At 36.2% G+C, this 26,338-nt stretch overlaps 1 protein-coding gene and 1 long non-coding RNA gene across 2 annotated transcripts in view; one reads left to right on the top strand and one right to left on the bottom strand.

The window, feature by feature from the left end:
- The window catches only part of ADAM7 (ADAM metallopeptidase domain 7), a 63,638-nt gene that overhangs the window by 13,195 nt on the left and 24,105 nt on the right, over positions 1-26,338 (bottom strand). The window contains exons 8-16 of the mRNA XM_023216864.2: positions 19,813-19,884; positions 13,923-14,092; positions 10,880-10,964; positions 8,934-9,064; positions 6,945-7,119; positions 5,403-5,492; positions 4,170-4,365; positions 3,673-3,775; positions 3,046-3,232 (exon numbers count right to left, since the gene is read on the bottom strand). Coding sequence (XP_023072632.2) covers positions 3,046-3,232; positions 3,673-3,775; positions 4,170-4,365; positions 5,403-5,492; positions 6,945-7,119; positions 8,934-9,064; positions 10,880-10,964; positions 13,923-14,092; positions 19,813-19,884 — 1,209 coding nt within the window. The remainder of the gene's footprint in view (positions 1-3,045; positions 3,233-3,672; positions 3,776-4,169; positions 4,366-5,402; positions 5,493-6,944; positions 7,120-8,933; positions 9,065-10,879; positions 10,965-13,922; positions 14,093-19,812; positions 19,885-26,338) is intronic.
- On the top strand, positions 4,134-5,979 carry LOC111545773. Its single transcript, XR_002732539.1, has 2 exons — positions 4,134-4,408; positions 5,785-5,979. It is a non-coding gene; the product is annotated as an uncharacterized LOC111545773 (long non-coding RNA).

Below are 26,338 nucleotides of genomic sequence, written 5' to 3'. Positions count from 1 at the left end.
TTTGCCTGGGCAGCCAGGCATTTCCACACATCTTCTGAAATCTAGGCCGAGGTTCCCAAATCTCAATTCTTGACTTCTGTGCACCTGCAGGCTCAACACCACATGGAGGCTGCCAAGGCCTGGGACTTCCACCCTCTGAAGCAACAGCCCAAGCTGTACCATGACGCCTTTTAGTCACGGCTGGAGTGGCTGGGATGCAGGTCACCAAGTCCCTAGACTGCACACAACACACAGCACGGAGACCCTGAGCCTGGCCCATGAAACCGTTTTCTCCTAGGCCTCTGGACCTGTGATAAGAGGGGCTGCCATGAAGACCTCTGACATGTTCTGGAGACATTTTCCCTGTTGTCTTTGGAATAAACATTTGGCTTCTCATTTCTTATGCAGATTTCTGCAGTCAGCTTCAATTTCTCCTCAGAAAAAAAATTGTTTTTTTCTATCACATTGTCAGGCTGCAAATTTTCTGAACTTTTATGCTCTGCTTCCCTTATAAAACTGAATGCCTTTAACAGCACCCAAGTCACCTCTTGAATGCTTTGCTGCTTAGAAATTTCTTCCACCAGATACCCTAAATCATCTCTCTTCAGTTCACAGTTCCACAAATCTCTAGAGAAGGGGTAAAATGCTACCAGTCGGTTTGCTAAAACATAACAAGAATCATCTTTGCTCCAGATCTACCTTATGTTTACCTTTACTTGAAATGGCAATTGAGATTGAATAATTTTTATTTTTTTCTTTAAATTCATTGATTCTTTCTTCGATTCCCTCCATTCTTCTGTTGAACTCATTCACTGAATTTTTTTATTCCCATATTGTAATTTTTCAGTTCTAAAATTTCCATTTGGCTCTTACTTATATTTTATACATCTTTGTTGGAAGTTTGTTATTTTGCTGAGACCTTCTATTTTTCCATTTATTTCAAGTGTGTGCATATTTGTTCACTGAAGCATTTTTATAAAGGCAGCTTTAAAATTCCTTGTCAGGTAATTCCAACATATGTGCCACCTTGTTGTTGCATCTAGAGATTGTCTTTTGTCATTTCAATTGAGATTTCCCTGGTTCTTTGTATGAAGAGTGACTCACTTGTATTCTAGATACTTTGGGGACTATGACCTATGGGATCTTATTCAAACCTGTTGTTTTAGCAGAATCACTGCCTCACTCATGCCAGCTAGGGTGGAAACCCAGCCTCCTCACATACTTTCATGACACTGTGGGGTTGGAAGAATTCACCACTACTGAGCTGTGGTGAATGTCCTGACTCCCCATAAGCCTCCCCTGAAACCCTATCTGGAGGCAGGGCATCTGTTAGAGCTGGAAGAAAATGGAAGACTAGGCTTCCCACTTGATCCTTGCTGATGTAGAAGGAGTCAGACCACTGAATTTTTCACTGCTGTTTGGTTGGAGTGGGACAATTATTACCAAAATGTTTTCTGTCTCGTTAGCCTACTCCTTTTCTTGTCCTTTGGTTTTAGAGAAGCCCTGCTGAAACAACAGATTTGAATAAGGTCCCGTAACTCATAGTCTAAAAATAGTATATCAATGCCAAAATGAAGATTTTTTTTCCCACTCACATCATTGTGATACCTACATAGACCAGCATTAACTATGCATTAATTTCCTCCTTAGAATTTGGCTGAAGAACTGGCACCGCTGTGATGGATGTACTTCTGCTCTAAGCCTTCTCTTGCAGGAATAAGCTCTCTATGCAAAGTACATGGTCACAGTGTACTTAGGAGATGGAGGTGGATTTCTTCACAACTGCCTTTCTATCAGCCCCTTTCTTCAGTCCTTGCCACTCTTAAAGAAGGAAACACTATGTATTTCAGGCTGGTTTTTCGTATCTGAGGTGAATAGCAAATCTTTTGGTATTTTCATCAACCTGAGGCTTCACACTTTGTCTTGCTGACTACCTTTGAATTTTTTAGCTTGTGGTTAGCATACGTACCTTAATCTTCACAAACATAGATTTCTTAGCATGTTGATATTCATTTAATCATTTTAACAGGAAGTAGTATAGTTAAATATATAGACTCAAAATGTAAGTCTCTATTAAAATATTTAGTTCTAGTTTTTTTTTTTTACATTCTGAACTTTGGTTTTCCAATTTATTTCTCTATCACACTATACAAATATCACTGTAATATTTTTGGTGATAGTGTAGAGAGAGAGGGGAAGGTATATCACATAGAGAAACTACTCAATTTCAAATAGCTGATTTTAGGGGTAAAATATCATGTGTTTTCCATATATTCTTTATGAGCCAGCTATTGTTTAGAGTATACATTCTAATATTGTCATCTTGCCATAAAAAACTCTTTCCAAACCGGTCCCATTCTGTCTTCTCTTCAATTGCATCTTTTGTCATTTAACCCAAAGGTCAAGCCACTCTGAAATTGATGGTTATCTGAATTATGCCATACACTTTGTACCTTTGCATATTGTGCAGGCATTTTTTGCTAAAATGTCTTCTCCCGTTTCCTGTGTGTTAAAATGTTCAAGTCAAAGCTGAAATGTTGTTACTCATTGAAGATGCCATTTCATCTTCTCTAAGCAAAGTCAGCCACTTTTCCTTTAGACATCAGTGTACATTGGTCACACCACTAAGAAAGCAATTTGTTGAACTGTAATCATTTAATTTTTACTGTGTGAAATTCTCATGTATGCTTATCTTTATTGTACAGTCAGTGGCACCATAGTATATGGCTAGTAAATATGATTGAATGAATAAAATAACTGAAGATGTGAGGCTATTTTATAGTCACATTAATCAGAAAAATCCATGTCTATAATTTCATTAGAAATCCATTGTAAGTTACTAATTAAGCACATTTGTAACAATTATATGTCATTTGGCATGACTAAAATTAGGCAAAATGGATATTTATTAAGCGTTATTGCTTCTCTGCTCCTCATTAAAAAATACTTGTCAATATTTTTTCCTTTTCCATATCTAGGCCTCTTTGGAACCAATTACAGTATCCAATAATGTTTTTAAAGGATTGAACTAAGACATTTTAATAAAACAAAGGGCTTTTGTCTTACCATTCCATCTCCGCATTTTGTTCCTGACGCCACCAGGCCAATGTCTGTAGAATCACGGTATAAAAAAATGGTTTTGCATATGACAGTAGCATTCTGCTGGGGATCCTTAAGGTGATAGGTCTTGTCTTCTCCAAGGAGATAGGAAAGCTCCCCTCCAGTGCAGTAGATCTTTCCACATCTGACATCTCTGAAGGAAAGGGAGAATATTCAAACTTGGAACTAGAAATACAACTTTTGAGACTAGGCTGGCAATGAAGCCTCCCATTCACTCTTTTTCTAGATCCAGGTTTCTCACCAAGTTAAGGAGGCTGGAATGGGCAGAGAAAACCACTGAGCAAAGTCTTGGCCCTGAGAACTGAGATGAGTCTGTACAAAATGTAAAATGATTGTATTTCTTTTGGATTTCCCTGTGAACCTCACAAATCAATACTGGCTTAAGTTTACAGGAGAATTTTTTTATTAGTAATTTGAATTAGCATAATTTTAATCAGGACACCAAGATTTCCTTATTTCCCTCTTCTCCTGATCTCAGTAAAAAGAGGTTAACAGCTCTGGGGACAGGAGCCATTCTGATTTTGACAAAGTGCCGTAAGAAGGCAAATTACTTTTTTTCCACGGGGCACTTACTTCTCCTCACAGGGAAGAAATCTGTTTTCCTTGTTTTTGCAGTACCCAAATTTATTTCCTTTTGTATTCATCTTGTAGCAGATATCATGACTCTCTATTGCCTCTGGGGTAAAAAATGGTATAAAAGTAAAACAAAAGCATGACTACCATGAATCATAAAAGACCTTATTTTTCTAATGTAATTAAACTTTCAGAATCATGTCATAGTGAAGTAGAATGGAATACATTATTTAAAAACTATCCTATTGCCTCAGGAGAATATTTTAGGCTGGAGATATAAAACAGTAACAAATATACATAACTCATATACTGAGATAGTTAATATTAGACTTAAGATCAATGAATATGACAGGCAATATACAGAGAAATGCTAAGCATTATCTTGGAATAATGCCACACATGACATTATCTCTGATCTTGACCCAATTCCTACAGGGCAATAACAGAGAAATAGAGGCCATCATCTATGTGAATCCTTCACTGTGATTATCTCTCACCATCATCAAATAATTCAGAGCACTGATCCCCACGAGTGGGACATTTCCCCATGAAACAGTAGCCTTCTGAGTTCTTGCAAGGAAATCCATTGACTCTGAACTGGTCCTTAGGACATGCAGGCGAGTGGCCAGTGCACATCTCAGGAAAATCGCATTCATCTTCTGCTGGTCTGCATATGGACCCTGCTTTTTTTATCTGTTGAGGAAATACAAAGAGACTAAATCCTGGATACATTTAGGTAGGTAAGGTTTAGTAAGTAGACAGAAAGTTGACCCATTCATCTAAAAAATGTTTTAAGGATGGATCATAGCTTTCTTCTGCATTCCACCAAGAATCATTCTCATTTGTAAATGTGTTGGCACTCATGTAATTTTAGGAACGACAAAATGATGGTTTTGAAATTTGGTATTAGAATAGCCTTAGGGAGAATTGGGATGTACATCAAATGAAGAAATGGGCAGGTATTCTCATTTATCTTGTCTTTTCTTTGTTCCAAGGGATCCAGTACATGCCCTGCCTACCCCTACCCACCTCAAACTGGGAACCCCTGCCTATAATGAGGAAATCTCCAGTCCTAATAAATCAGATTCCTGCATATGAAGTGGAGAAAAATACCCTTGCTTTCACTGCTGGAGGGAAGTGCATAGAGATATTCTCTCATCCAGCCATTCAATATGAATTTAATTATGCTGGGTTCTGGATGAATTTGAAGATGCATAAGATATATTTGTTTTCTTTGTGAGTTCACAATAAAGTTGGGTGAAAGAAGTGTCAATAAACCTTTGGATAGAGCCACTGGGGTTTCTGGTTGTCTTCCTCAGGAACGTTTGTTCACTTACTAGCCACTACCACTTTCCAATCCTGATATAACCCCTTTCCCTTTTAGCTCACCCTTGGGATTTCAACCATCCTCCCAGCTGAGGTTAAACAGATTGGTGATTATTTACAAAGGAGCAAGAATAGAGCTGGTCATGTGACTTCCCTCCTAAAACTCCAATTGCTACTTGATGTTTCTCCACTCCCCAGGCCATAGCACAGCCCACTGCTCAGATGTTGGAGCATCTCACAAGAATCTCTGTTAGGTACTTGCAAGCCTAGCTTCATTCTGGAATCTGTAGTGCAGGGTTGTCCAGTGGTTAGAAAACTCTTATATCCTACGTATTCTTAAACTGAAACAAAACAAAACAAAACAAACAAACAAACAAAAACCTTCTCCTGGGACACGATCTTACCTGACAAGATTCACAGCATTCTCCTTCTGCACAAGTAAATCCTGGCTTCAATACACATGTGTGTGCATCACAGCAAGGATTAGTACACTCCTGGCAATAACCACAAAAGAAATATGAGAAGTTGGTATGTGCTTTGACTCCTGTTTGAAGAATTAATTAGTTGTGCTTCTATGTAATCTGTTACAGTTAAATGCTAATGCATGATTGTTGGCTGCGGTACATACATACAGATTACTATTTAGAACTGGTGTTTGGGACTTTTACTATTTCTCCTTCTCTTGTGCTGTTTGATACACTACAGATAATGGATTCTCACTGACAGAATTAGAGAGTCCAACATTTACAGTCTTCAATTATCCTAACGATCTCCGTTTCCTTGAAGGGCCTTACTGCTTCCCTGTACTGAAGTATGATGTGAGACAATTCAACTGCTGAAGATCTCATTTTACGTTTTGCTCAAGCTGCTCATAACTTCAGGCTGACTTTTATTTTTTAATGTATCATTAAATAGCATCAAAATGGTAACCTGTGCCCTATTTTCTCAAACAAAATTAAAACCTCAAGAAAATGGAGTGTGGCCAGATAAGGTACCTCATGTATTAGAATGAATCCATGGAACCATTCCAAAGAATGCATATGGACAGGAGGATCAGTTTCCAAAATTAAGAGCCTCTTTATGTTTAACCTGAGACATTTGAAGACATTCTTATAACCTTTGGACAGGTCACTGTCCCCAGTCTGATTATGCAGTCTCTAACTGCTGTCCTACTAGACCTCCTGGTATTGTGTATTATCTAGACTGTAATACTAAAATTGTGGTCCTTGGGCCAGCAACATTACTGTAACCTTGCAGCTAGGTAGGTGTGCAGAATCTCAGAACCACTCCATACTTACTGAATCTGAGTCCACATTTTAACAACGTCCCCTGGTGATTCATCTGCATTTATTAATTTGAGAGGCAGTTGTGTAGAACACATACCTATGTGATAAGCTCTTGAAAGAAATAGCTTCTATCATGGGGAAAAGCATATTAAGAATTACTTTAAAATTTGCCTCAAGAGCTTTCCCTAAATGCTCCAGAGACCACAACTATGATAAATACATGAAACATTAGAACATTTGTGCTCTATTAAGAGTTTTCCAATAACAGGAACTATCCAACTGTGATACAGGCTAGCCTCATAAGTGAATAAATAAAACTTGATTGAGTAAGAGATTTTGTAGAGCAGACTCTGCATGAGACATCAGACTTAAGGACACTTATGGGCCCTTGTCACAAGCAGAACCAATTGTATATAAACAAGAAAAGGTGATGCTGCTGATCTCCAGCAAGGTCATTACACATGTTTCATGACTCGATAAGAAACCTTGGAATGAGGCTGTACCAATAATTTGTTAAAAAATAAAAATAAAAATGGAAAGCAAAAATTTTAAAAGGTTTACAAGGAACACCATGGTTGGTTTGATTAATGGCCACATCCCTACCTAGGTTCTACCTGATCATAAATTTTGCAATTTAAAGACAGCATCGTTTGCAAATACCTGAGGAGGGCCACAGTCACACTCTTCACCCTCATCCAACTTCTTGTTTCCACAAAATTGGAAATCATCGAAATTGCAAGGAAATGGAATGTTGAGCATGCATGTTGGCTTATAATCCTTCAGGTACTTGTGGTATTGGTTTTGGCTGCATTTACTGAATTTCAGTGCAGGAATGCTAGAGATAGAATGAAGTAAAAATAAAGATTAATCCTATCAATGCATAGTGGTGCAACAGCTATGAGCATTTTATGAAGCATTTAGAAAGAACAAATGTAAATGTTTACTGTTAGAGCAGGGAAGTAATTGGGTTCTTTATTATAGAAAATATCTTCTCAAAACACAGTGAACACCTGCTATTTTAGTGAAAATGGCTATAGATCCTCTAGCAAATCCTTCCTGAAGCCCACATTATAGACGGATTGTGTATGTTTACTGCTTCCAAATCCTCTTTAGTTTGGTCCTCTTCAAATAACCTATATACTTGTTTATCATCTCTACTAGATTACAAGCATCTCAAAGCAATAATTATGTCACGTGCAATTTTAAAAAATAAACATTAGTTAACACAGTGCCTGGCACAAAGTGGTTCTCTATAAATTTGTTAAGACAAGCGGTTGATTTAATAATGTACATATCCATAGGAATGTGATATACTTCTTAACCTGAAATTTATCTCCCTTCCATCTTCCTTTTGACTTCCTTAACATTATTATTGACATAATAATTAAATACAGTAGGACTTTAGAGTCTTGATTACACTAGACTGAGATGGTAGAACTCTGTAAAATATTACTAATTATGTAAATAATAATGTAAACTAAATATTAATTACTGAGTTCTTATTCTATGCCAGTCATCTCATTTGGCCGTGTTAGCCACTTTACTTCATTTAATCAATGTGTGGAAGCATTGATCACCAAGAAACTTTTCTTACTATATACAATGCTTTACGTATACCTGCTCTGAAGGGATTCAAAGATGTGCAAGACTTAGCACCTGACTGCCTGGCAATTTACAGTACAACAGAGAATGCTGGACATGCTTTTATTCTGTAACTATTTATGGAGTATTTAATATGTGTTTGGGACTTTTCTAGTAGAGCGATGCTATAACAGTGACCCAAACAGACAAAACCTCTGACCTTGTGGGACTAGCTTACATTTCAGCAGAAGAGTAAAGTTATAAATAAGCTGAATGCATGAAACAGAGAATATGCTAGATAGTAATAAGTACTAAGGAGAAGACAAAAAGCAAAAGGAGTGGGAAGTGAAATACCAGGATATGTGTGTGATCTAGATCAGGTGGCCATGGAAAACATTGGTGGGAATAACATTTGAATAAAGATGTGAAGGAAGACATTATAGCTTATAGAAAAGATGACAAAACAAAGCATGCAGATTCTACTTCTCCCCAATTGCCTTGGTAGTGATTGGTACTAATTGTTCAGGGTGTACTTTTGCAATGTGCTCAGAAAGAGTTTTGGGATTTCTCTCATGGTATTACTAGAGAGAGACCTTACCAGTTGGCAAGATTTAGCCCCAGAAAGGAAATTCCATAGCTTTACAACATATCCTACAATAATGGGTTTTGACTCAAAATCCACTTTTGAAATTCTTTCTTTCTATCTTTCTTTCTTTGTTTTCTTTTTTCTTTCTTCTTTTTTTTTTTTTTTTTTGGAGATGGAGTTTTGCTCTTGTATCCCAGGCTGGAGTGCAGTGGCGTCATCTTGGCTCACTGCAACCTCCACCTGCCGAATTCAAGCAATTCTCCTCCCAAGTAGCTGGGATTACAGGCATGCACCACCAGCCCGGCTAATTTTGTATTTTTAGTAGAGATGGGGTTTCTCCATCTTGGCGAGGCTGGTCTCAAACTCCCAACCTCAGGTGATACACCCACCTCGGCCTCCTAAAGTGCTGGGAATACAGGCATGAGCCACCATGCCCAGCCCACTTCTGAGTTATTTAATTCTGTGTGTTGCTGGAACCTCACCTTCCATCACTGTCCATCACGCATTTTCCTGAAGGACAGGTGCATGGGAACTCATCATGCTGCATCCCAAGGTTATGCCCCAGTTGATGTGCCATTCTGTTTGCAATTATGTTTGCGTCAGGCAAAAGATCCTAATGAAAAAAAAATGCATTAGAAATTTTTGAAAGATAGCACACTGTGTACATAAGTGCTTCAAACTAGTGGTTGAAAGACCTGGCTTCTGGCTCCTAGTTAACTAGTACCTATTTAAAAACGCATGGACTCAGTTACCTGTCTCCCCTGTACCTCAGTTTCCTTAATTATATAAGAAGCCCAAGAAAGTAACTTTTTAAATATCTCTAGCTCTAACATTTTGAAATTCTTTATTTGTGGCATGGTGATAGTCATTGTTAGATTTATAGAAGCTCATTCTTATAAATAGTTAAAAACTGTTAACTAACATTATTATGATGTTTACCTCTTCAAAATTCATATGTTGAAGTTATAAAACTAACTTTAAGGTGATGACACTAGGAGGTGAAGCCTTTGGAAGGTGATTAAGTCTTGGGGCCAGAGCCCTCATAAGTGGGATTAATGCCCTTATAAAAGAGGCTTGAGTGAGATCTCTGCCCCTTCTACCAGGTCAGGACACAGCAAGAAGGTGTCAACTATGAGACAGAGAGGCTTTAACCAGACTCCGAATCTGCCAAGGACTTGATCTTGGATTCTTAGCCTCCGAGAAATAAATTTCTATTGTTTCTTACCTGTTCATTTGTGATATTTCATTACAGCAGCTAGAATGAACTAAGATAAATATCCTACACAATATAATAAGTAATATTGATTGTCCTCTTTGTACTAGATATCCAAATTCTATACAAACAGAAACGTGAGGTTCTTGTTTTCAGCTTACAGTCTCCCATTGCACAACAATGCTATACAATCTTAAAGAGGAAGTTTCTATTATGAGGAAAACTTAAACGTCAGATATATCAAATCCATGGAAGAATTGGTTAACTTGGCTCATAGTTCTATTGTATGCTTTAATTTCTATGTTAATACAAAATTAATTTCCAAAAAGAGGTGGGCTATCAGATTACTATAAAGCTAATAAAACATACCTAATTTGGTCATCTCATCTTACTCATATAAAGTTTAAAATGTGTCCTGGAGTGATTATAATATCATAATCTAAGTAGCATATATCACAGTCCAAGTAGCATAATCTAACAGCATATATCAGATGAAATTGACTCTATGATCCAAAACTTATGTTACTAAAATACCGTAGGAAAAGTTATAAGCACAAAATAACTATGTAATAAATAAGTCATGTGGTCATTTAAGTGCTAGCTTTGAGGTCTTTGATCTTAATAACAGACAAAGTGTAGCAACAACTAGGAAGCAACATAAAGGAAATAAATAGAAACCTTAGTGTTTTCAAGAATCTCTCAGAGGGGATTACTCGGACAACATTTACTAGAAGCTTAGAGACTTTGGAAAGGATCACATAAAAAAAGGAGTCAACAATTTTTAGGTCTTATGCTTTCTAAAAATGAATTGAAAGGTCGTCTTGATACGATATATGAAGTGGTTTATGTACCTTATTTTCAGCACAAGAACAATTATCCTCACTTGCCAAATGAGCCATCAACTTGTGTGTATATTATTTGTCCTTATAAGTGGCTATATTTCATATGCAAAAGAGCTTTACTAATCATTGCATGCTGATCTGTGGTGTACCATCCGTTTAAACTCTGAACAAAATGAGTTTGCCTTCAACATTTATAATTTTTTAATGAAACATTTTTTATTCATTTAATGAAGAAAACATAACAGTCTGTTCATGACATATCGTAGTGAGTATATACGACAAAATGAACACATGATCTCTTTCCATGGAACCCAGGACATTACAAAAATTTTATTCAAGCATTATTAAGTAATATAAATAAAACACAGCCCACCTTAATGATACTGGTCGAATAATAGGGCAGGCACATACCCGCTGGATAAGAAATTCCTTGCACATGTGTGTAGATCCACTTCCCACTATGAAAAAGATGAAAATATACTCTTCAATCTGAGTTAGTAGTTTAATTAACATGAAGATCAAATTGCAGTGAACCCCAACAATGCCAATGCTTTTGCATGTGAAAATGCCTTCTTATTTCTGGAGTTTTGGAATTGAGGCTGACCTTAGTTGATATTGAGCTCATCTTTAACCTGTGGGATATTAGAGGCATTAAAAACGCCAGTGCATTTGGGAGGCCGAGGCAGGTGGATTCACGAGGTCAAGAGATCAAGACCATCCTGGCCAACATAGTGAAACCCCATCTCTACTAAAAATACAAAAATTAGCTGGGCATTGTGGTGCACACCTGTAGTCCCAGGTACTCGGGAGGCTGAGGCAGGAGAATCACCTGAACCCGAGAGGGGGAGGTTGCAGTGAACTGAGATTGTGCCACTGCTCCCCAGGATACAGAGCGAGGCTCCATCTCAATTAAAAAAAAAAAAAAAAAGCCAGTGCAATCTTAAACTGAAATTGTAGAAAAGTATAAAACAAAAACAAAAAATACAAATCAAAAAATAAAACTGAAATCCCATTTTACTTGACACTGTCTACTCTGCCCTCAGCCTTGGATAAAACCACTTACAAGACCAGAAATTAATTAATTAATGAAATTTAAAAGTGCTTAGAAGGAAAAACAAAGTAACAGAGTGAATGGACTTAACACCATGATTGATTAGCTACAGTTGAAAAATGTTAAGACTTTTAATCAACCATAAAAACTCAGGTATGGTTTGACAGCTACAATAAAACTCTTAAATGCGTTGTCAGGTAAAATGAGAACTGTTCTTGGATTACTTGAAAAGACAAATGTAGATATTTATATTATAGGAATCCAAATTTGATTTGATTTCAGGAATATTATTTAGAGTTGAACCACCTTAAAAAGAGCCATTAAAGGCTAAAGGGTCACACCTGGAATGTAACAGAACTCAAAGACAAAAAAGGCGGTCAGACTAGATGATCCCTTTCAGTCTAGACCTGTTTTGATTAAGATACACTCTGTTTTTTTCTTTATTACTGAAATGTTTCTCTTCCTACATTTCAGGCATCAATATTTGACTATGCTTCTTGGAAAGACAGAATTCTGGTCTTTTTAAACTCTGGGGATATTGAGAAAACCACATATATAGAGGGGAAGCACCAGGACAAGAATAATCTCAAGTGTTCTCTCATGGTTGCTTGAAATCAAGTAACACATGATAATGCTGTATATACTGTCTTGCCACTTCTACATCTAAGTGAATACAGAAGGACAGATACCCAAGAAACTTAACACATAAGAAGTCCCAAATATGATGCTCAATTGGCTATTTAGTAGCATTTCACCCCATCTCCTTACTTGCAGACATCCTATTGATATGAGAAGCTACTGGTTAGAATAGGAGATGTTCTAAGATAGTTAAAAGTTTTCTACTTACACCCATTCAAATATTTTTGGGTTTATTTATTAAGTATTTAAAAATACTTGTATAAGGAGAGGGCAAAAGAGTGAATCTTACCCACTCCGAAGTTTATGGTGATGTTTTACTACACTCCATTCCCCATGATTTTGGGGCATGCTAATGCATGAATATTCAAGTACAAGCCAGGCACAACTATGCCTCTGGAGATACACGCTATGGGCCATCCCAGATATAAAAAACAGGAATTACGTTACTTTGGAGGTCTGATTCACTCTCATTAATCTGCCAAAGGACTGAATCTGACTTCCAACTACAGGTATCAGAAGCTTCAGGTTTTTGAGTTCAGATGGAAAGTCAACATCTAAATAATAATAGAAGATTAGCAGGCTGGGTTTGCAGACCTCAGGAGAAATACCGATATTATGGGTATATAAAGTAGGAAAAGTGGGCACTATTCTAATATAGTAGCTTTAAGGGCATCAGATGAGATGCTAAAAGATGGCATCACTCCAAAGGACTTCTTCCACAATTTAGCATTCTTTAGGATAACAGGACTGTACTAAATATTAGGTTGTATTACATTCAGTTCCATAATTACTTATCCTTTTCTTCTGGGCTAAGTACTGTGCTGGGTATCTTGAATAATAAAAATGATAAAAATGGTCCCCTTCTTAAAGAAATTAAAGATTGAGTAGTCTAGACAAAGTCACGCTTTTACTTAGGAATATTAAAGCTCTGACAGGTTTCACTTATCAGATTAGTTGTCTGTTCAATCGTAGAGTAGAGAAGATGGTATTGAAGGGCTGGTCACCAGGCAGGCAGATTTTGATGAGGGGAAATGTTCAGAGAGTGAGGTGCTTTCCCAAAAAGGCAGATTTTGGTAGAATATTGGAATGGTACAACATGGGAGGGTGAGAGGAGTTAGCACTGGATGGTTGATAAAAAATGTAAATAGATTCTAAAAGCACTTTGCTTACCTAATGGCATTTTTAAGTCTACCAAGGAATATGAATATATCAAATTTTTTCTTTTCTAGTATTAATATTAGAAAGATCATTAAATAGTCCACTCGAAAACTTTCTATTTATTTATTTATTGAGACAAGGTCTCACTCTGTCACTCAGGCTGCAGTGCAGTGACACAACCACAGCTCATGTTATCCTTAACCTCCTGGATTCAAGAGATCCTCCAGCCTCAGCCTCCCAAGTAGCTAGGACCATAGGTGCATGACCCCATGATCAGCTAATTTTTAAATTTTTTGTACAGATAGGGTCTTGCTATGGTGCCTGGGGCTGGTCTTGAACTCCTAGGCTAAAACAATTCTTCTACTTTGGTCTCCTAAAATGTTGGGATTAAAGGTATAAGCCACTGTGCCTCGCTTGGAAATTTTCTGTATAGGTACAAACGACATTTTGCCCTTATGTACTACCCAAAAGTCAACTGCTTAAACGGTTTTTTTCTTCCTGTTAATTTTTTTGTTTTCTTTTGTAATAATCCACTGAAGGTATGCAAGAAAATAGAGCAATCACCAACCTGAGTAATACAACATGATCAAAATCCTTCCTTGTTTTAAGGATACTTTCTTGCCAAGATGAAAAACGCAATAAGGTAGTTTCTATATTTGAATGTAGTTCTATTTTATCTTCATGTGTCCATATTTCAATGCCAACCAACGTCACATGGATGTTTAAGGTTTTATAAATCTGTTCAAAGAAGAAACCATTTTTCACAAAGTCAGGTTGCTGGAAAGATTCTACAGTATTACTATATTCCTTTACATTTTCCCAAAACAATAATTTGAACTTGTGAGGTATATAAGTAAACAGTGCAAGCCTCATGTTACAAACAGATATATCAAAATGGGACAGAGTGCATTGCCCAGAATACCTGGTGAATTTTCTGGGCAACAGTGAAATTTAATCAGAAAGATCTGCCTCCTCAAACTATCATAAGTCTTACAGGCACTGTCTCAAGATGTGCTGGAAGAATTTATTAAAGTTCTGAGTTTAGAACTGGCCTGAAAGCATAAATTTACTAACAGTGGCAGGTGGTGTGACTGCTCCTTATTCACCTTCATACTTTAAGCCAAGGGTTCGTTCTGTGACAGGTTAGAAAGTTGGTATTGGTTTTCAAAAACTTACCTGCTGTGTTCGATCTTTATGTTTGATTTCTGTAACTACCTTTTTTTTTTTAAATCTGAGAAATGTTACTAGCGATTGCTCTAAGCAGGCAGAAACAGTAGTAGTCTATAAACCTCACACCTATTTCTACCTGCCCTGTGAACACCTGGGTGATAGGTACTTTTATACCAGGACAAAAGAAGTTGGAGTTTATGCAATTGTTATGGGAATTTTGAGAGAAAGGACTATGTGTTGTATCAGTTTTATATTCCACAACAGTCAGTACAAGTAGGTTGAAAGACAGTGAATGATAAAGTATCAACACTGAATGAACAGAAATGGAACGATCATTCATACAACGTTACTAGGCAATGTAACTAGTCAAAAAGAAGGGTAATACTTATATCATTCCTGTAACAATAAACTTGTGTTAATATTCTACTTTTCTTAACCTACAAGATATGAATATACTCAATTCCATGTATCAATAGAGGCCAAAAGATCAGTTCGTAATCATGAGAATTAGATGCCTTTTAAACTCTCCTGAAGTTAGACATCTAGTCAAACTCTGACCTCAAATCTACAAAGCCTGTGATATGCATCCTTATTCCTCTTGGCCCTGAATTTTTTGTTTGTTTGTTTTTGAGATAGGGTCTCACTCTGTCACCCAGTCTGGAGTGTAGTGGTGCAATCATAGCTCATTGCAAAGTTGAAATCCTGGGCTCAAAGGATCCTCCCACCTCAGTTTCCTGAGTAGTTGGAACTACAGGCACACACCACTGCACCTGACTTACTTTCTTTTTCCCTTCCCTTCCCTTCCCTTCCTTTCCCTTCCTTTCTTCCCTCCCTTCTCCTCCGTTCCCCTCCCTTCCCTTCCTTTCCTTTCCCTTCCTTTCTTTCCTTCTTTTTTTTTTTTTTTGTTGGGATGATGTCTCACTTTGTTGCCCAGTCTAGTCTTGAACTCCTGGGCTCAGTGATTCTCCTGCCTTGATCTTCCAAAGTGTTGGGATTACAAGCATGAGCCACCACACCAGGCTCTTGACCCTAATCTTAATGTGTGGTAAACTTTAGAGATTAAGTACTACATAGCAATAATTATTTTAACCTGGGATTTTCGGAGCCTCTCTATTCGTAAGTGGGCTTTACATTTGTAACACTATGCACGAGTGCAAACGGAAATATTATTTGTCATTCTGATTATATTTTCTTCTCATAAGAACAAATCTTATAAAATAAAAGCCATGCTTTATTTGCTAAATTCTTGGATAGTTTTGGATACACACATATGGAAGGTTGTGGAGACTTGAACTGCTCTTTATAGTAGGGAAATAACTATGGAATCTCTAAGTTAAAAGGGGTGAAGACATAAAGTCAAAATAAGAAAGGACCCAGTGAAATAATATGAGTATGGGCTCTGTGAAGGATAATAAAGGGTCAGTAAGAAAGGATACAATGGCCAGGCACACGGGCTTTTAGACTTTGTTACCTTAAATGATTTGTTTTATAATGTGCTATGTAATCTCCCAATCTAAACTACAAATCTTCGGTAAAAGTTCAGTAATATGCAATGGTTTTATATGTATGTTTATTTGAAGATTAGAAACCAAGGAAAGAGTTTTAGTCTAGAGTTGGGATCAATGCCAGGGAAGTGATAAAAGACATAATTGCAAGATAAAAGGAATGGAAGAAAACAGAAGTGATTATGAGATGTAATCATTGCACTTCATACTGTTCCTTTCTCCCTCTTACAAAAAGGCATGGGGAAAATTTTCAATTTCCACAGACATAAATTGAAATAGTTGGGAGAAGTTCTGCTTCTGCCTACAATGTATGAAGTTAGAAAGAATGTTGCCTCTACCCTGACAAAAAGGACAAGCCAGAGAAACTACAAAATCATATATTTTTTTCTGAGTCCACCAGAGAACTGAGGCAATAGGGCCAACAAGTGTGCCTGAACCTTAAGCAAAGACAGTCTCCTTCAAGGAGAGATGGTGCCAGAACACCTTCCTTGTGGCAGATAATGAGAAAGAAAGATGTTGAGCACTTTAGTAATGGGTAGAAATAATTGACCAAATATCATTAATGAATTGCTTAAGGCCAAGTATGGGATAGAAGGAGAATGCAGAACCCCATGGAGATCCAGACCCAGGGATCTCAGGTCCGCACACAGATTGATCTCCATGGGCCTCCGTGGATGCCGACAACCACAGTGGGGGACATCTGTGAGAGGGAGTTTCAAGATGGCCTCCCTCAGTGGGGCGGGCCTAAAGAAGGGGAGAATTGCTGCTTTGCAAAAAATTATAAAATCTACCGAACTCTTTCCCCAAGGAACACAAGCCTTAAGCTGCCAAGGGAGCTTTGGCAAATTTTCCCCCAAGAACCCAAATTAAAATTTATTACAGCTGAAGAAAAGGAAAACAAAACAAAGCAAATCAAAACAAAAATAGCCTTCTACTCCTGGAGGAGAGGTGGGAAACTGTCCTGAACCCAGACCATTCGGGATCTCCTACCAATGGAGAGGAAAATGAACACTGAGAAATACTCAGCCAATGACCCATGGACAGGGCTTCCCTAAGACTGAGGTTAAATCAGGATAATAGAAAGTGCTCTGGGCCCCATAACTAGGCTAGAAGGCACTGAGGAGCAAACAGCAGGCCACTATTGAAGAAGGGGTGAGAATGTGAAGGGAGGTGCTGGCTCTCAAAGCCTAAAGTTGAGAAGGGAACAGAAATAAGGGGAAAAGCTCTCCAACAATGCAGGACCCATCCTATGCACAAAGTAACAATAGATGAATACGCAGTTGATAGTTCACTGCAGGTAGCAGTAGCAACAGCAAAACCAGCTCAATTTCTGACCAGATTAATCGACTTCCACATGTTAATGACCTAGCAAAAGAAGAAGTGCACCATTTCAGGCATAAATACTATTTTCTTAGACTCTACTATGCATACTGTCTACCATCCAATAAAACATTAAAGAACATATAAAAGAGCATAAAAAGACAACCCACTGTTGGAGAGAAAAGAGCTGACAAAACTAAACTCATAGATGACCCACATACTGAAATTGTCTGACGAGAAATTTAAATTAGTTATCAATAATATGTTGAAGGCTCTAATGGAAAAGGTGGATGTGGTTTGCAGAATTCTAAGATGGCCCCCAAGGATTCCTGTTCCTGGACACTAACACACTGTGGAATGACCTCCCTTTCAATGCGGGCAGCACTGTGAGTATGATGAATTTCACCAGTATATTTAGGTTATGATACTGCATAAAGATAAAGGGAGCTTACAGCTTTTCAGATGCAATTAAGGTACCCAAATCAGAGGATTCTGAGTTGAATAACAGTGAACTTACTGTGGGTAGACCTAATTTAATCTTTTAAAACAAGTCTAGTAATTTGAAGCAGCAGCATTTCTCCTGGTGGCCCAAAGAAGAAACCTGACATGTTATGAAAGGGTCCAAGAGAGCACTGTGTGGTAAGAAATTGTCAGGGCCCCCAGTAACTGAGATGGCCCCAGCAGACAGCCAGCAAGAATTTGAGAACTTCAATCCTGCAACTGCATGGACTAAATTCTGCCAACAACAACAAGCTGAGATCCCCAGGCCCGATTTCCTCATTCTGAGATCCTGAGCAGAGAACCCAGTTATGCTGTACCCAGATTCCTGCCTACAAAAATTGTGAGATCGTTACTGAGTATTGTTCTAAGGTGTTAGGTTTGTGGTAACTTGTTATGTAGTAATAAAAAAATGAATATGTTGAAAAACAAGCTTGAAAAGATGAGGGAATTTCAGCAGAGAGGTGGAAACTATAAAAGAGAGTGGATGAAAATAGCAGAGTACATATATAGTGGTAGACACAAAGAATACCATTGATGAGTACATCATTAGGCTAGACATGGGTGAGGAAAGAATCCTGTTGGCCCAACAAAAATTAGCCAAATGGAAACACAAAGAGTTAAGAGTGAAAACCACATAGGGGAAGGTCCAAAGCTGTGGGAAAATCACAAGATCTAATATTCGTATAATGGAAACACGACAAAGAGAAGAGAGATAAGAAGGCAGAAGAAATATTTGAAGAGATCATGGTCAATAATTTTTAAAAATAGTATAAAACAACAAATCACAGATCCAAGAAGTTCAGAGAATCCAACACTATAAATACCACACACACACACACACACACACACACACACACACACAGAGACACACATACACTGAAGAGGGTATGCCAAAGGGACACATAGACCAGCTGAAATATTGCCCAATGGACAAAAGTGAAACAATTTGAGCAACAAAATAAAGTAGTGTTAGGTTGTAACTCAAAGTACAAAATAAATATCCACTGATATAAATAAATTATTAAATACATGTTAATAGAAGAAAAGAGATAAATCTCTTGCGTAGAAAAATTTCAAGCAATTTATGTAGATGCTCCATTATCAAGGAAGAAGAGCATAATTTACACTTCTTAAGTGTGAGCTGTGCATAGTAACTTTTTTTCAAAGAATATATTACTGTAAGGAAGCATACACTTTCCATATGACCCAGTATTTCTACTTCTTCGTTATTTACCAAAGAAAAATGAAATTTTATAATTGCACATACAACTATACACAAATGTTTAAAGCCACTGTATTTACAATAGCCAAAAACTACAAGCAGATTAAATGTCCCTCAACTGGTGAATTAGTAACCATTGGCCTAGAGGGGCCTTCCTTACAGCTTTTTCCTATGGGGTCTCTTTATCCTAGTAATAGGGCTGAGGTGTCTCAGAATGAGTCAGAAAAAAAAAAAAAAAAAAAAAAGTGTTGCAATTCACAATTTGTTTTTTTAAAAGGGTTATATACCTCATTCTAATTTAGACAAATTAAGCATTTTAATATATTTTACTGAAACACTTACTCCACTTTCTATGCCAAACCATGGACAACAAATTATAGCTTAAAAGACTTTTCATTATGCAACTTCACAGAGCAGTGATTTAAAGTAGTGCGATTTGGTTTATAGTGATTGATTTTCATATTCTTTGTACATTGCTTCATAAATTTTGTGGTTAGAGACCAAGTTTTGAAACTTATTTCAATATTAAATGCCATTTACATTGAAAATTGAAAATTCAGAGCTGTAGTTTGTTGTTATTATTTTTTCCCGTGGATTTTTGTTATGAGTCTACTTGGTGAATCTTTGTGCTTTGTCCTCCCTTAGTATCAGGTGACTATAATAGTCCAGCAGAGATCTGTGCTGAAAGGTTCTTTGCATTCATATTATTGGCTTGATTCAAAAACTATATCAAACCTTACCATGTTGACAAAATTGACCATTCCCCAAATTCGGTTCCTTAGTTTATTGTGAGGATGACTATTCCTGCGATACTGGAAATATAAATATCATATTAATATTCATTAATGATAGGAGTTGCATAAAAGCTCAACAAAATATTTCATTCATCATCAGCTATTACAAAGAAAAAAAATCATTGGCCTAATGAAGAAAGAGAACTCCTTTCATTCAGCTAAACACCAGACAACTTAAATAAGTTTTTGATATAAAATAAGTAAATACAGCCCTCCTAAAGACATGCTTAAGTTTAGTATTACTTCAAGTTTTTTCTTTCTAACTTTGTTTCCTTTTCACATTACATTATACTACATTACATTAATTTATTAAACCAACTGATTAGTGTTCTTTAGAGTCCATTTTTTATCACATAGATGAAACAAACCTATTGAAGCTACAAAGCAATCAATATATGGCAAAGAACAGCAACTTTATTAACCCTTCTGTGTCCTTGGTGTTCACAAAATAAAGAATATGTAATAAAAAAAAAAGCCACTGGAGCTGGAGATATGCTGAACAGGGGCAGGAAAGTGTAGCTACCCCTTCCCTCCAGGAAACAGCTATGAGGGCAAACCAGACTTTCATGTCCCGTCTATTCTGACTTTTGTTCTCTCCTTTTAACTGCTTTCCCTTTTTGTACCGTTGGGATCTTGTATCAATTATCAATTTAGACTTGACCAAATGTACTTAATAATAATATAAGGTGTACTGTAGGGATAAATGCAAATGGTCAAACTTCTTTCATAATAAAAATAAGAAATTAACTTGTCTTTCCTGAATCTTACAAGTATCTACTTGTTACCATCCCATTGCTCTCCTGTTATGTTAAATATCAAAATACTGCTAAGATACAGCATTCTTCAATTTTCATCTCCCACCTACTCAACCTACTACACTCTGATTATAACTGCCACTATTCCATTGAAACTATTTTTAAAAACTCAGAAACATTCTCTTAATTATCAAATAAATTGTGAATATATTTTCCTTTCTGGTCATCTTGTCCACATTTAATGTTGACCATTTTCAATTTCAATAAATTTCTTAACTTCTTGGTTTCTATTACCCCGTACACTCCTGCTATTTTATTGTGCGTTCCCATTATCCTTTTAAATACTGGATGACAAATATGTTTCCCAACAGGATTTCCATTGATTGCTTGATAGATAAGAATTACCCAAAAGTCACTGCCTAAAATTCACTGTGGAGAGAGATTCTGAGGCCGTTTTAGGGATCACAAAGATTAGGTACTTTATCAATCAGTGATTTTCAACTAGAGGAGAGGGAGGAGGAATGGTTAGGTATGAGCTTTGCACTTTTATTGCCAAATCTTTATTTAGTGGTTGGTGTTCCCCAGGATTCAGACATTTGTGTTCTGCTCTTCTTTTTCAACTTGCTAACTGTCAGTGTATCATCCATATCCTCACTTAACTTCCCTGCTGAGAATTCCACACTATCTTCAAGATACGTAAACTTCTCAACATGTTTCCAAAGACTGCCTTTGGTTTCCTTATTTTATTTGATTGGAATGCTCACATTTTCTACCCTTCTCTTGCTTTCTTGCCCTTTTCATTGTTGTTGTTCCTCGAGATGAGGTCTTGCTCTATCATCCAGGCTGGAGTGCATTGGCGTGAACATGACTCATTGCAGCCTTGACTTCCTGGGCTCATTTGATCCTCCTGTCTCTGCCTCCCATGTGGTTGTATTCACAGGTGCACACCACCACACCAGCTATTTTTTTTCTTTCTTTCTTTTTTTTTGTAGTGATGGGGTCTCACTGTGTTGCCCAGGCTGGTCTCAAACTCCTAGTCTCAAACAATCCTCCCACTTTGGCTTCCCAAAGTGCTGGGATTACAGGTGTGAGCCACCGCACCTGACCTCTGCTGCTTTTTTTATTTGGCTATCGTATATATCATTAATACTCAGAACCTAGCATAATGAACACACATTAACTATCTGTCAAATGAAAATGGGTGATTTACCATAGGAATTTACATAAATAAAGAAACCCTTAAATATTTTAAGACAGTATTAAAGCAACACGTGCAAGAGCTATACACGTAAAGCCCAGTTTAATGCAACCAAAATAACACCAAGCAACCCTTCTCCTAGTATCTGAGTAAAAATTTTAATAACCTGTTCTTAGTCTTTGATAGCACGTATATTATTATTAAGAGCAAAGTGTCTCTTAGCACTCTTTTTAAAATTTCTCAGCAACATGATAGTGTAAACCTATCTGTTTAGTGCTTAGAACTTACAACTTCAATTTAAAATTTTTTCATAGGTTAACTACAGTTTCTTCTATTTTTAATGTGTAAAAATGTTAGATCTTTTCAATTAAGGTGGGTCTTACCTTTTTTTTCTTATTACATTGCCTGGGAATTTCAGTAAAAACGTTAAAAAACAATCTGGTGACAATGAGCATATGTACCTTATTCCCAATTTTGGAGGAAAACTGCCAGCATTTTATTAATAAGTTTAATGTTTATACTGAACAGGAGTTTGGTAAATATACTTTATTTTCTTCCACTTTTTATATCCTAAGAGTTTTATTATGAATGAGTGTTGAATTATATGTGTATGTGTACATACACAAATACCTACTATATATATATTTGAGATTATCAATTTTAAAATATCTATTCATGTCAAAGCAAAGCAATGTTCACATCACTGGAGGAAACCATCACTCTCATGTAAACTTTTTATGGATATATCTTGGCTTGGGTTTGCAAATATTTTTTGGACATTTGAAGTTGCATTTATAAGTGAATTTAGCTTATAATTTTATTTTCTCATAAGATCATGTCTAGATTTGTTACCAATATTACCAGTTGTCATAGATTGTTGTTGTAATGACTCAAGGAATCACTCTTACAGGTAACTATATCTTTTTATAAGTTTCCTCCAACGTTGATTCTAGGCTTGGACATATGACTTACTTTGGGTGAGACATGTAAACATGTACAAACAGAAGCTTGAAAGGCTCTTGCACCTTGGAACCTCTCCTCTCTTTTGATGCTTTGATGCCCAGCTATGATGCAAGAAAGCACAACCAGCTAGGCTACTGGAGAGACATGGCCAGCTGAAACCCAATACCACGTCCCAGGCAAATGACTGCAGCCATCTTAGACTAGCCAGTCAGTGGAGTCAATAGATTACTGCAGCTGCATAAGTCATTGATTACCCACCAGGTTTTGATTAGTTTATGACACAGTGGTAGATAAATAATACAAAGATTAGAATAACCATATAAAATGCGGGATTTTTTCCTCTTTTCCTATTCTGTGGAACAGTTTGTAAAAGATAAGGTTATTTATTACAACAAACTTTGGTAAAACTTGTCACCAAACTAGTCTGAGCCTGGTGTCTTTATTTGTTGATAGGTTGTGGCCTACTTATGTAATTTTTCAAATGTGTTGTAAATCTTTTTGGGATTTCCTATTTATTGTTGAGTCAGCTTGATAACATTTAACTACATACTTCTGTTTATAAATTTATTAGTACATAGTTCTTCATATATTTTTAATGATGTATAACCTTAATTTTATTTATAATTATGTTTTATTTTCTAACTTTACATATATTTTTATTTTTTTTTAATTGGCATTGTCAGAAGCTTGTCTGTTTCATTAATGTTTTCAGAGAACTAGTACTTGGCTCTGTTGAACTACTCCATTGGACATTTTTTTGTCTTTTGTTTCACCTTGTGGTTTTATTGATTTTTCTCATGGTTTTATTGATTTTTCTCATTGTTAAATTACTTTCCTCTTTCTATCTTCTTTGGATTTATACTGTTTTGTTTTCAAATCTCTCTAGTTGGACTCTTAGTCTCTTTATTTTCTTTCTTTTTTCTTAATAAAACTGTTTAAGTTGACAAATGTCTAAATACTGGTATGCTACCTGTATCAAGTAAATTTTACTTTAGTGTTTTTCTTTTTTTTGGCCAGTTATAAATAGTCCATAATTTCAGATTTAATTTTTTAGACAATTAATATTTGGAAATATATTTTACTTTAAGTTTCCCAACCAATGGTCTTTTAATAGTCTAATTAAACAATTTTTGTTATAACTTCTAATTTGGTTGTGGTAAAAAAGAAAAAAGTGATCTTATGATATCTCTTTGCTATTTCTATTTATTTTCTTTGTGACCAGATACCCTGTTAATTTTTTCAAATATGTTATTTGTACATGAAAAATATACATATTCTTTTTAAAAAAATGCAAAGTAGTATATCAATTGGTTAGATCCAACTTACATTTATGTAGTTCAAATCTTATCAATTTTTGCTGAAGGTATTTCTCGTGACTTAAAATTTTCTGATAGAGAAGAGCTAAAAAAAATACCCTACTTTCTCTGGCAAACCTGTTACATTTTTGTTATCTGTTTAAACTTTGTTGTTAGGTGTTTTCATATTTTATGTCCTTCTGGTGCTTTTTTTCTAATTAATTTTCCAATTTATCTCAAATAACTTTTTAAATCATAAATTATCCTTTACATATTATTAAAATAATAAGATATCTTTTGGGGGGGAAAGAACTACTTTATCTTATTATTTAATGAGATTTTTCAAGTTTCTGAGAGGTTTAGCTATATTTCTTATAAATGTCATAATATCCTTTTTTTTATATACAGTTTGAGACTTTTTAACTTCTTTTTTTGTTGTTGTTTTGTTTTGTTTTTTGGGAGATGGAGGGAGTCTTGCTCTGTCACCCAGGATGGAGTGCAGTGGTGTGATCTCGGCTCACTGCAACCTCCACCTCCCGGATTCAAGCAATTCTCCTGCCTCAACCTCCTGAGAACCTGGGATTACAGGTGCGTGCCACCTCGCCCAGCTAATTTTCATATTTTTAGTAGAGATGGGGTTTCACTGTGTTGGTCAGGCTGGTGTTGAACTCCTGACCTCAGATGATCCACCCGCCTTGGCCTCCCAAAGTGCTGGGATTACAGGCATGAGCCACCACGCCTGGTCAAGACTTTCTAACTTCTAACAGGCAGATGTAATTGTTATATTTACTCTAATTTCTGACACATTTGGAATTACTTTCACATATTACTTTGTTTTTGTATTTACAATTCTATATGTATGTATGTGTATATGTAATATAGTCATACACTGCTTAACAATGGGAGTGTATTCTGAGAAATGCATTCTTAGGTGATTTCATCATTGTGCAAACATCATAAAGCATACTTACACAAACCTAGTTGTTATAACCTACTACACATGTATACCATATGGTATAGCCTACTGCTCCTAGGCTGCAAACCTGTAGAGCAGGTTACTATACTGAATATTGTAGGCAATTGTAACATAACGCTTTTTGTATATTTAAACTTAGAAGAAGTGCCAAAAAAATGGTATAAATGACAAAAAATAAAAAATAAAAAACTGATATGCCTCCTAGGGAACTTATTATGAATGGAGCTTATAGGACTGAAGGTTTCTCTGAGTGAATCAATGAATGAATGGTGAGTGAATGTAAAGGCCTAGGATGTTACTGTACCTCACGGTGAACTTTGTAAACACTGTACACTTGGCTCCACTATATTTATACAAGTATAATTTTATTTCTTTAATAATAAATTAAGCTTGGCTTACTGTAACTTTTTTACTTTATAAACTAAAAATTTTTGAACTTTTGACTTTTTCGACAATGGTTTAAAATACAAACATGTTGTACAGCTGTACAAAAATATTTTTTCTTTATATCTATATCCTGTAATCTTTTTTCTAATTTTTATTTATTCTTTACTTTTTAAATTTTTGTTAAAAACTAAGACAAAAACCACACATATTAGCCTAAACCTACACAAAATTAGGATCACCAATATCATTGTCTTCCACCTCCATAACTTGTCTGCCCGGAAGGTCTTTAGGGGCAATTACATACATACAGCTGCCATCTCCTATGATAACAATGCCTTCTCCTGGAATACCTCCTGAAGGACCCACCTGAGGCTCTTTTACAGTTAACTTTTTCAATATATCAATAAGAATACACTATAAAATAACAATAAAAAGTATAACATAGTGAATACATAAACCAGCAACATAGTTGTTTTTTATTATCAAGTATTGTGTACTGTACATAATTGTATGTGGTATACTTTCATATAACTGGTAATGTGGTAGGTTTGTTTACACCAGCATCACCACAGACACAGGAGTGAAACATTGTGCTATAATTTTATGATGGCTACGATGTCACTAGTATAGGAATTTTTCATTATCATCTAATGGGACCACTTTCATATATGTGGTCTATTGACCAAAACATTGTTATGCGGTGCGTGACTGTTGGCATATGTGTGCCTGTGTGTATTTTCTTTGAGGCTTTCTGTTGGAGTGGTCTTTGTTTTTTTTTTTTTTTTTTTAATGTTCAAATCCATCTATCCCCCTCTACTCTTTCGGGATATTTACATTCTAATTGCTAGGTTAATAGTGATTACAATTAAAATTTTAACACCCATACTTTACTTACCAA

This window comes from Piliocolobus tephrosceles, chromosome 7 (assembly GCF_002776525.5).
Source record: "Piliocolobus tephrosceles isolate RC106 chromosome 7, ASM277652v3, whole genome shotgun sequence".
Taxonomy (NCBI): Eukaryota; Metazoa; Chordata; class Mammalia; order Primates; family Cercopithecidae; genus Piliocolobus; species Piliocolobus tephrosceles.
The sequence above is the reverse complement of the archived record's forward strand: the minus strand, read 5'-3'. Positions and strand labels throughout refer to the sequence as shown.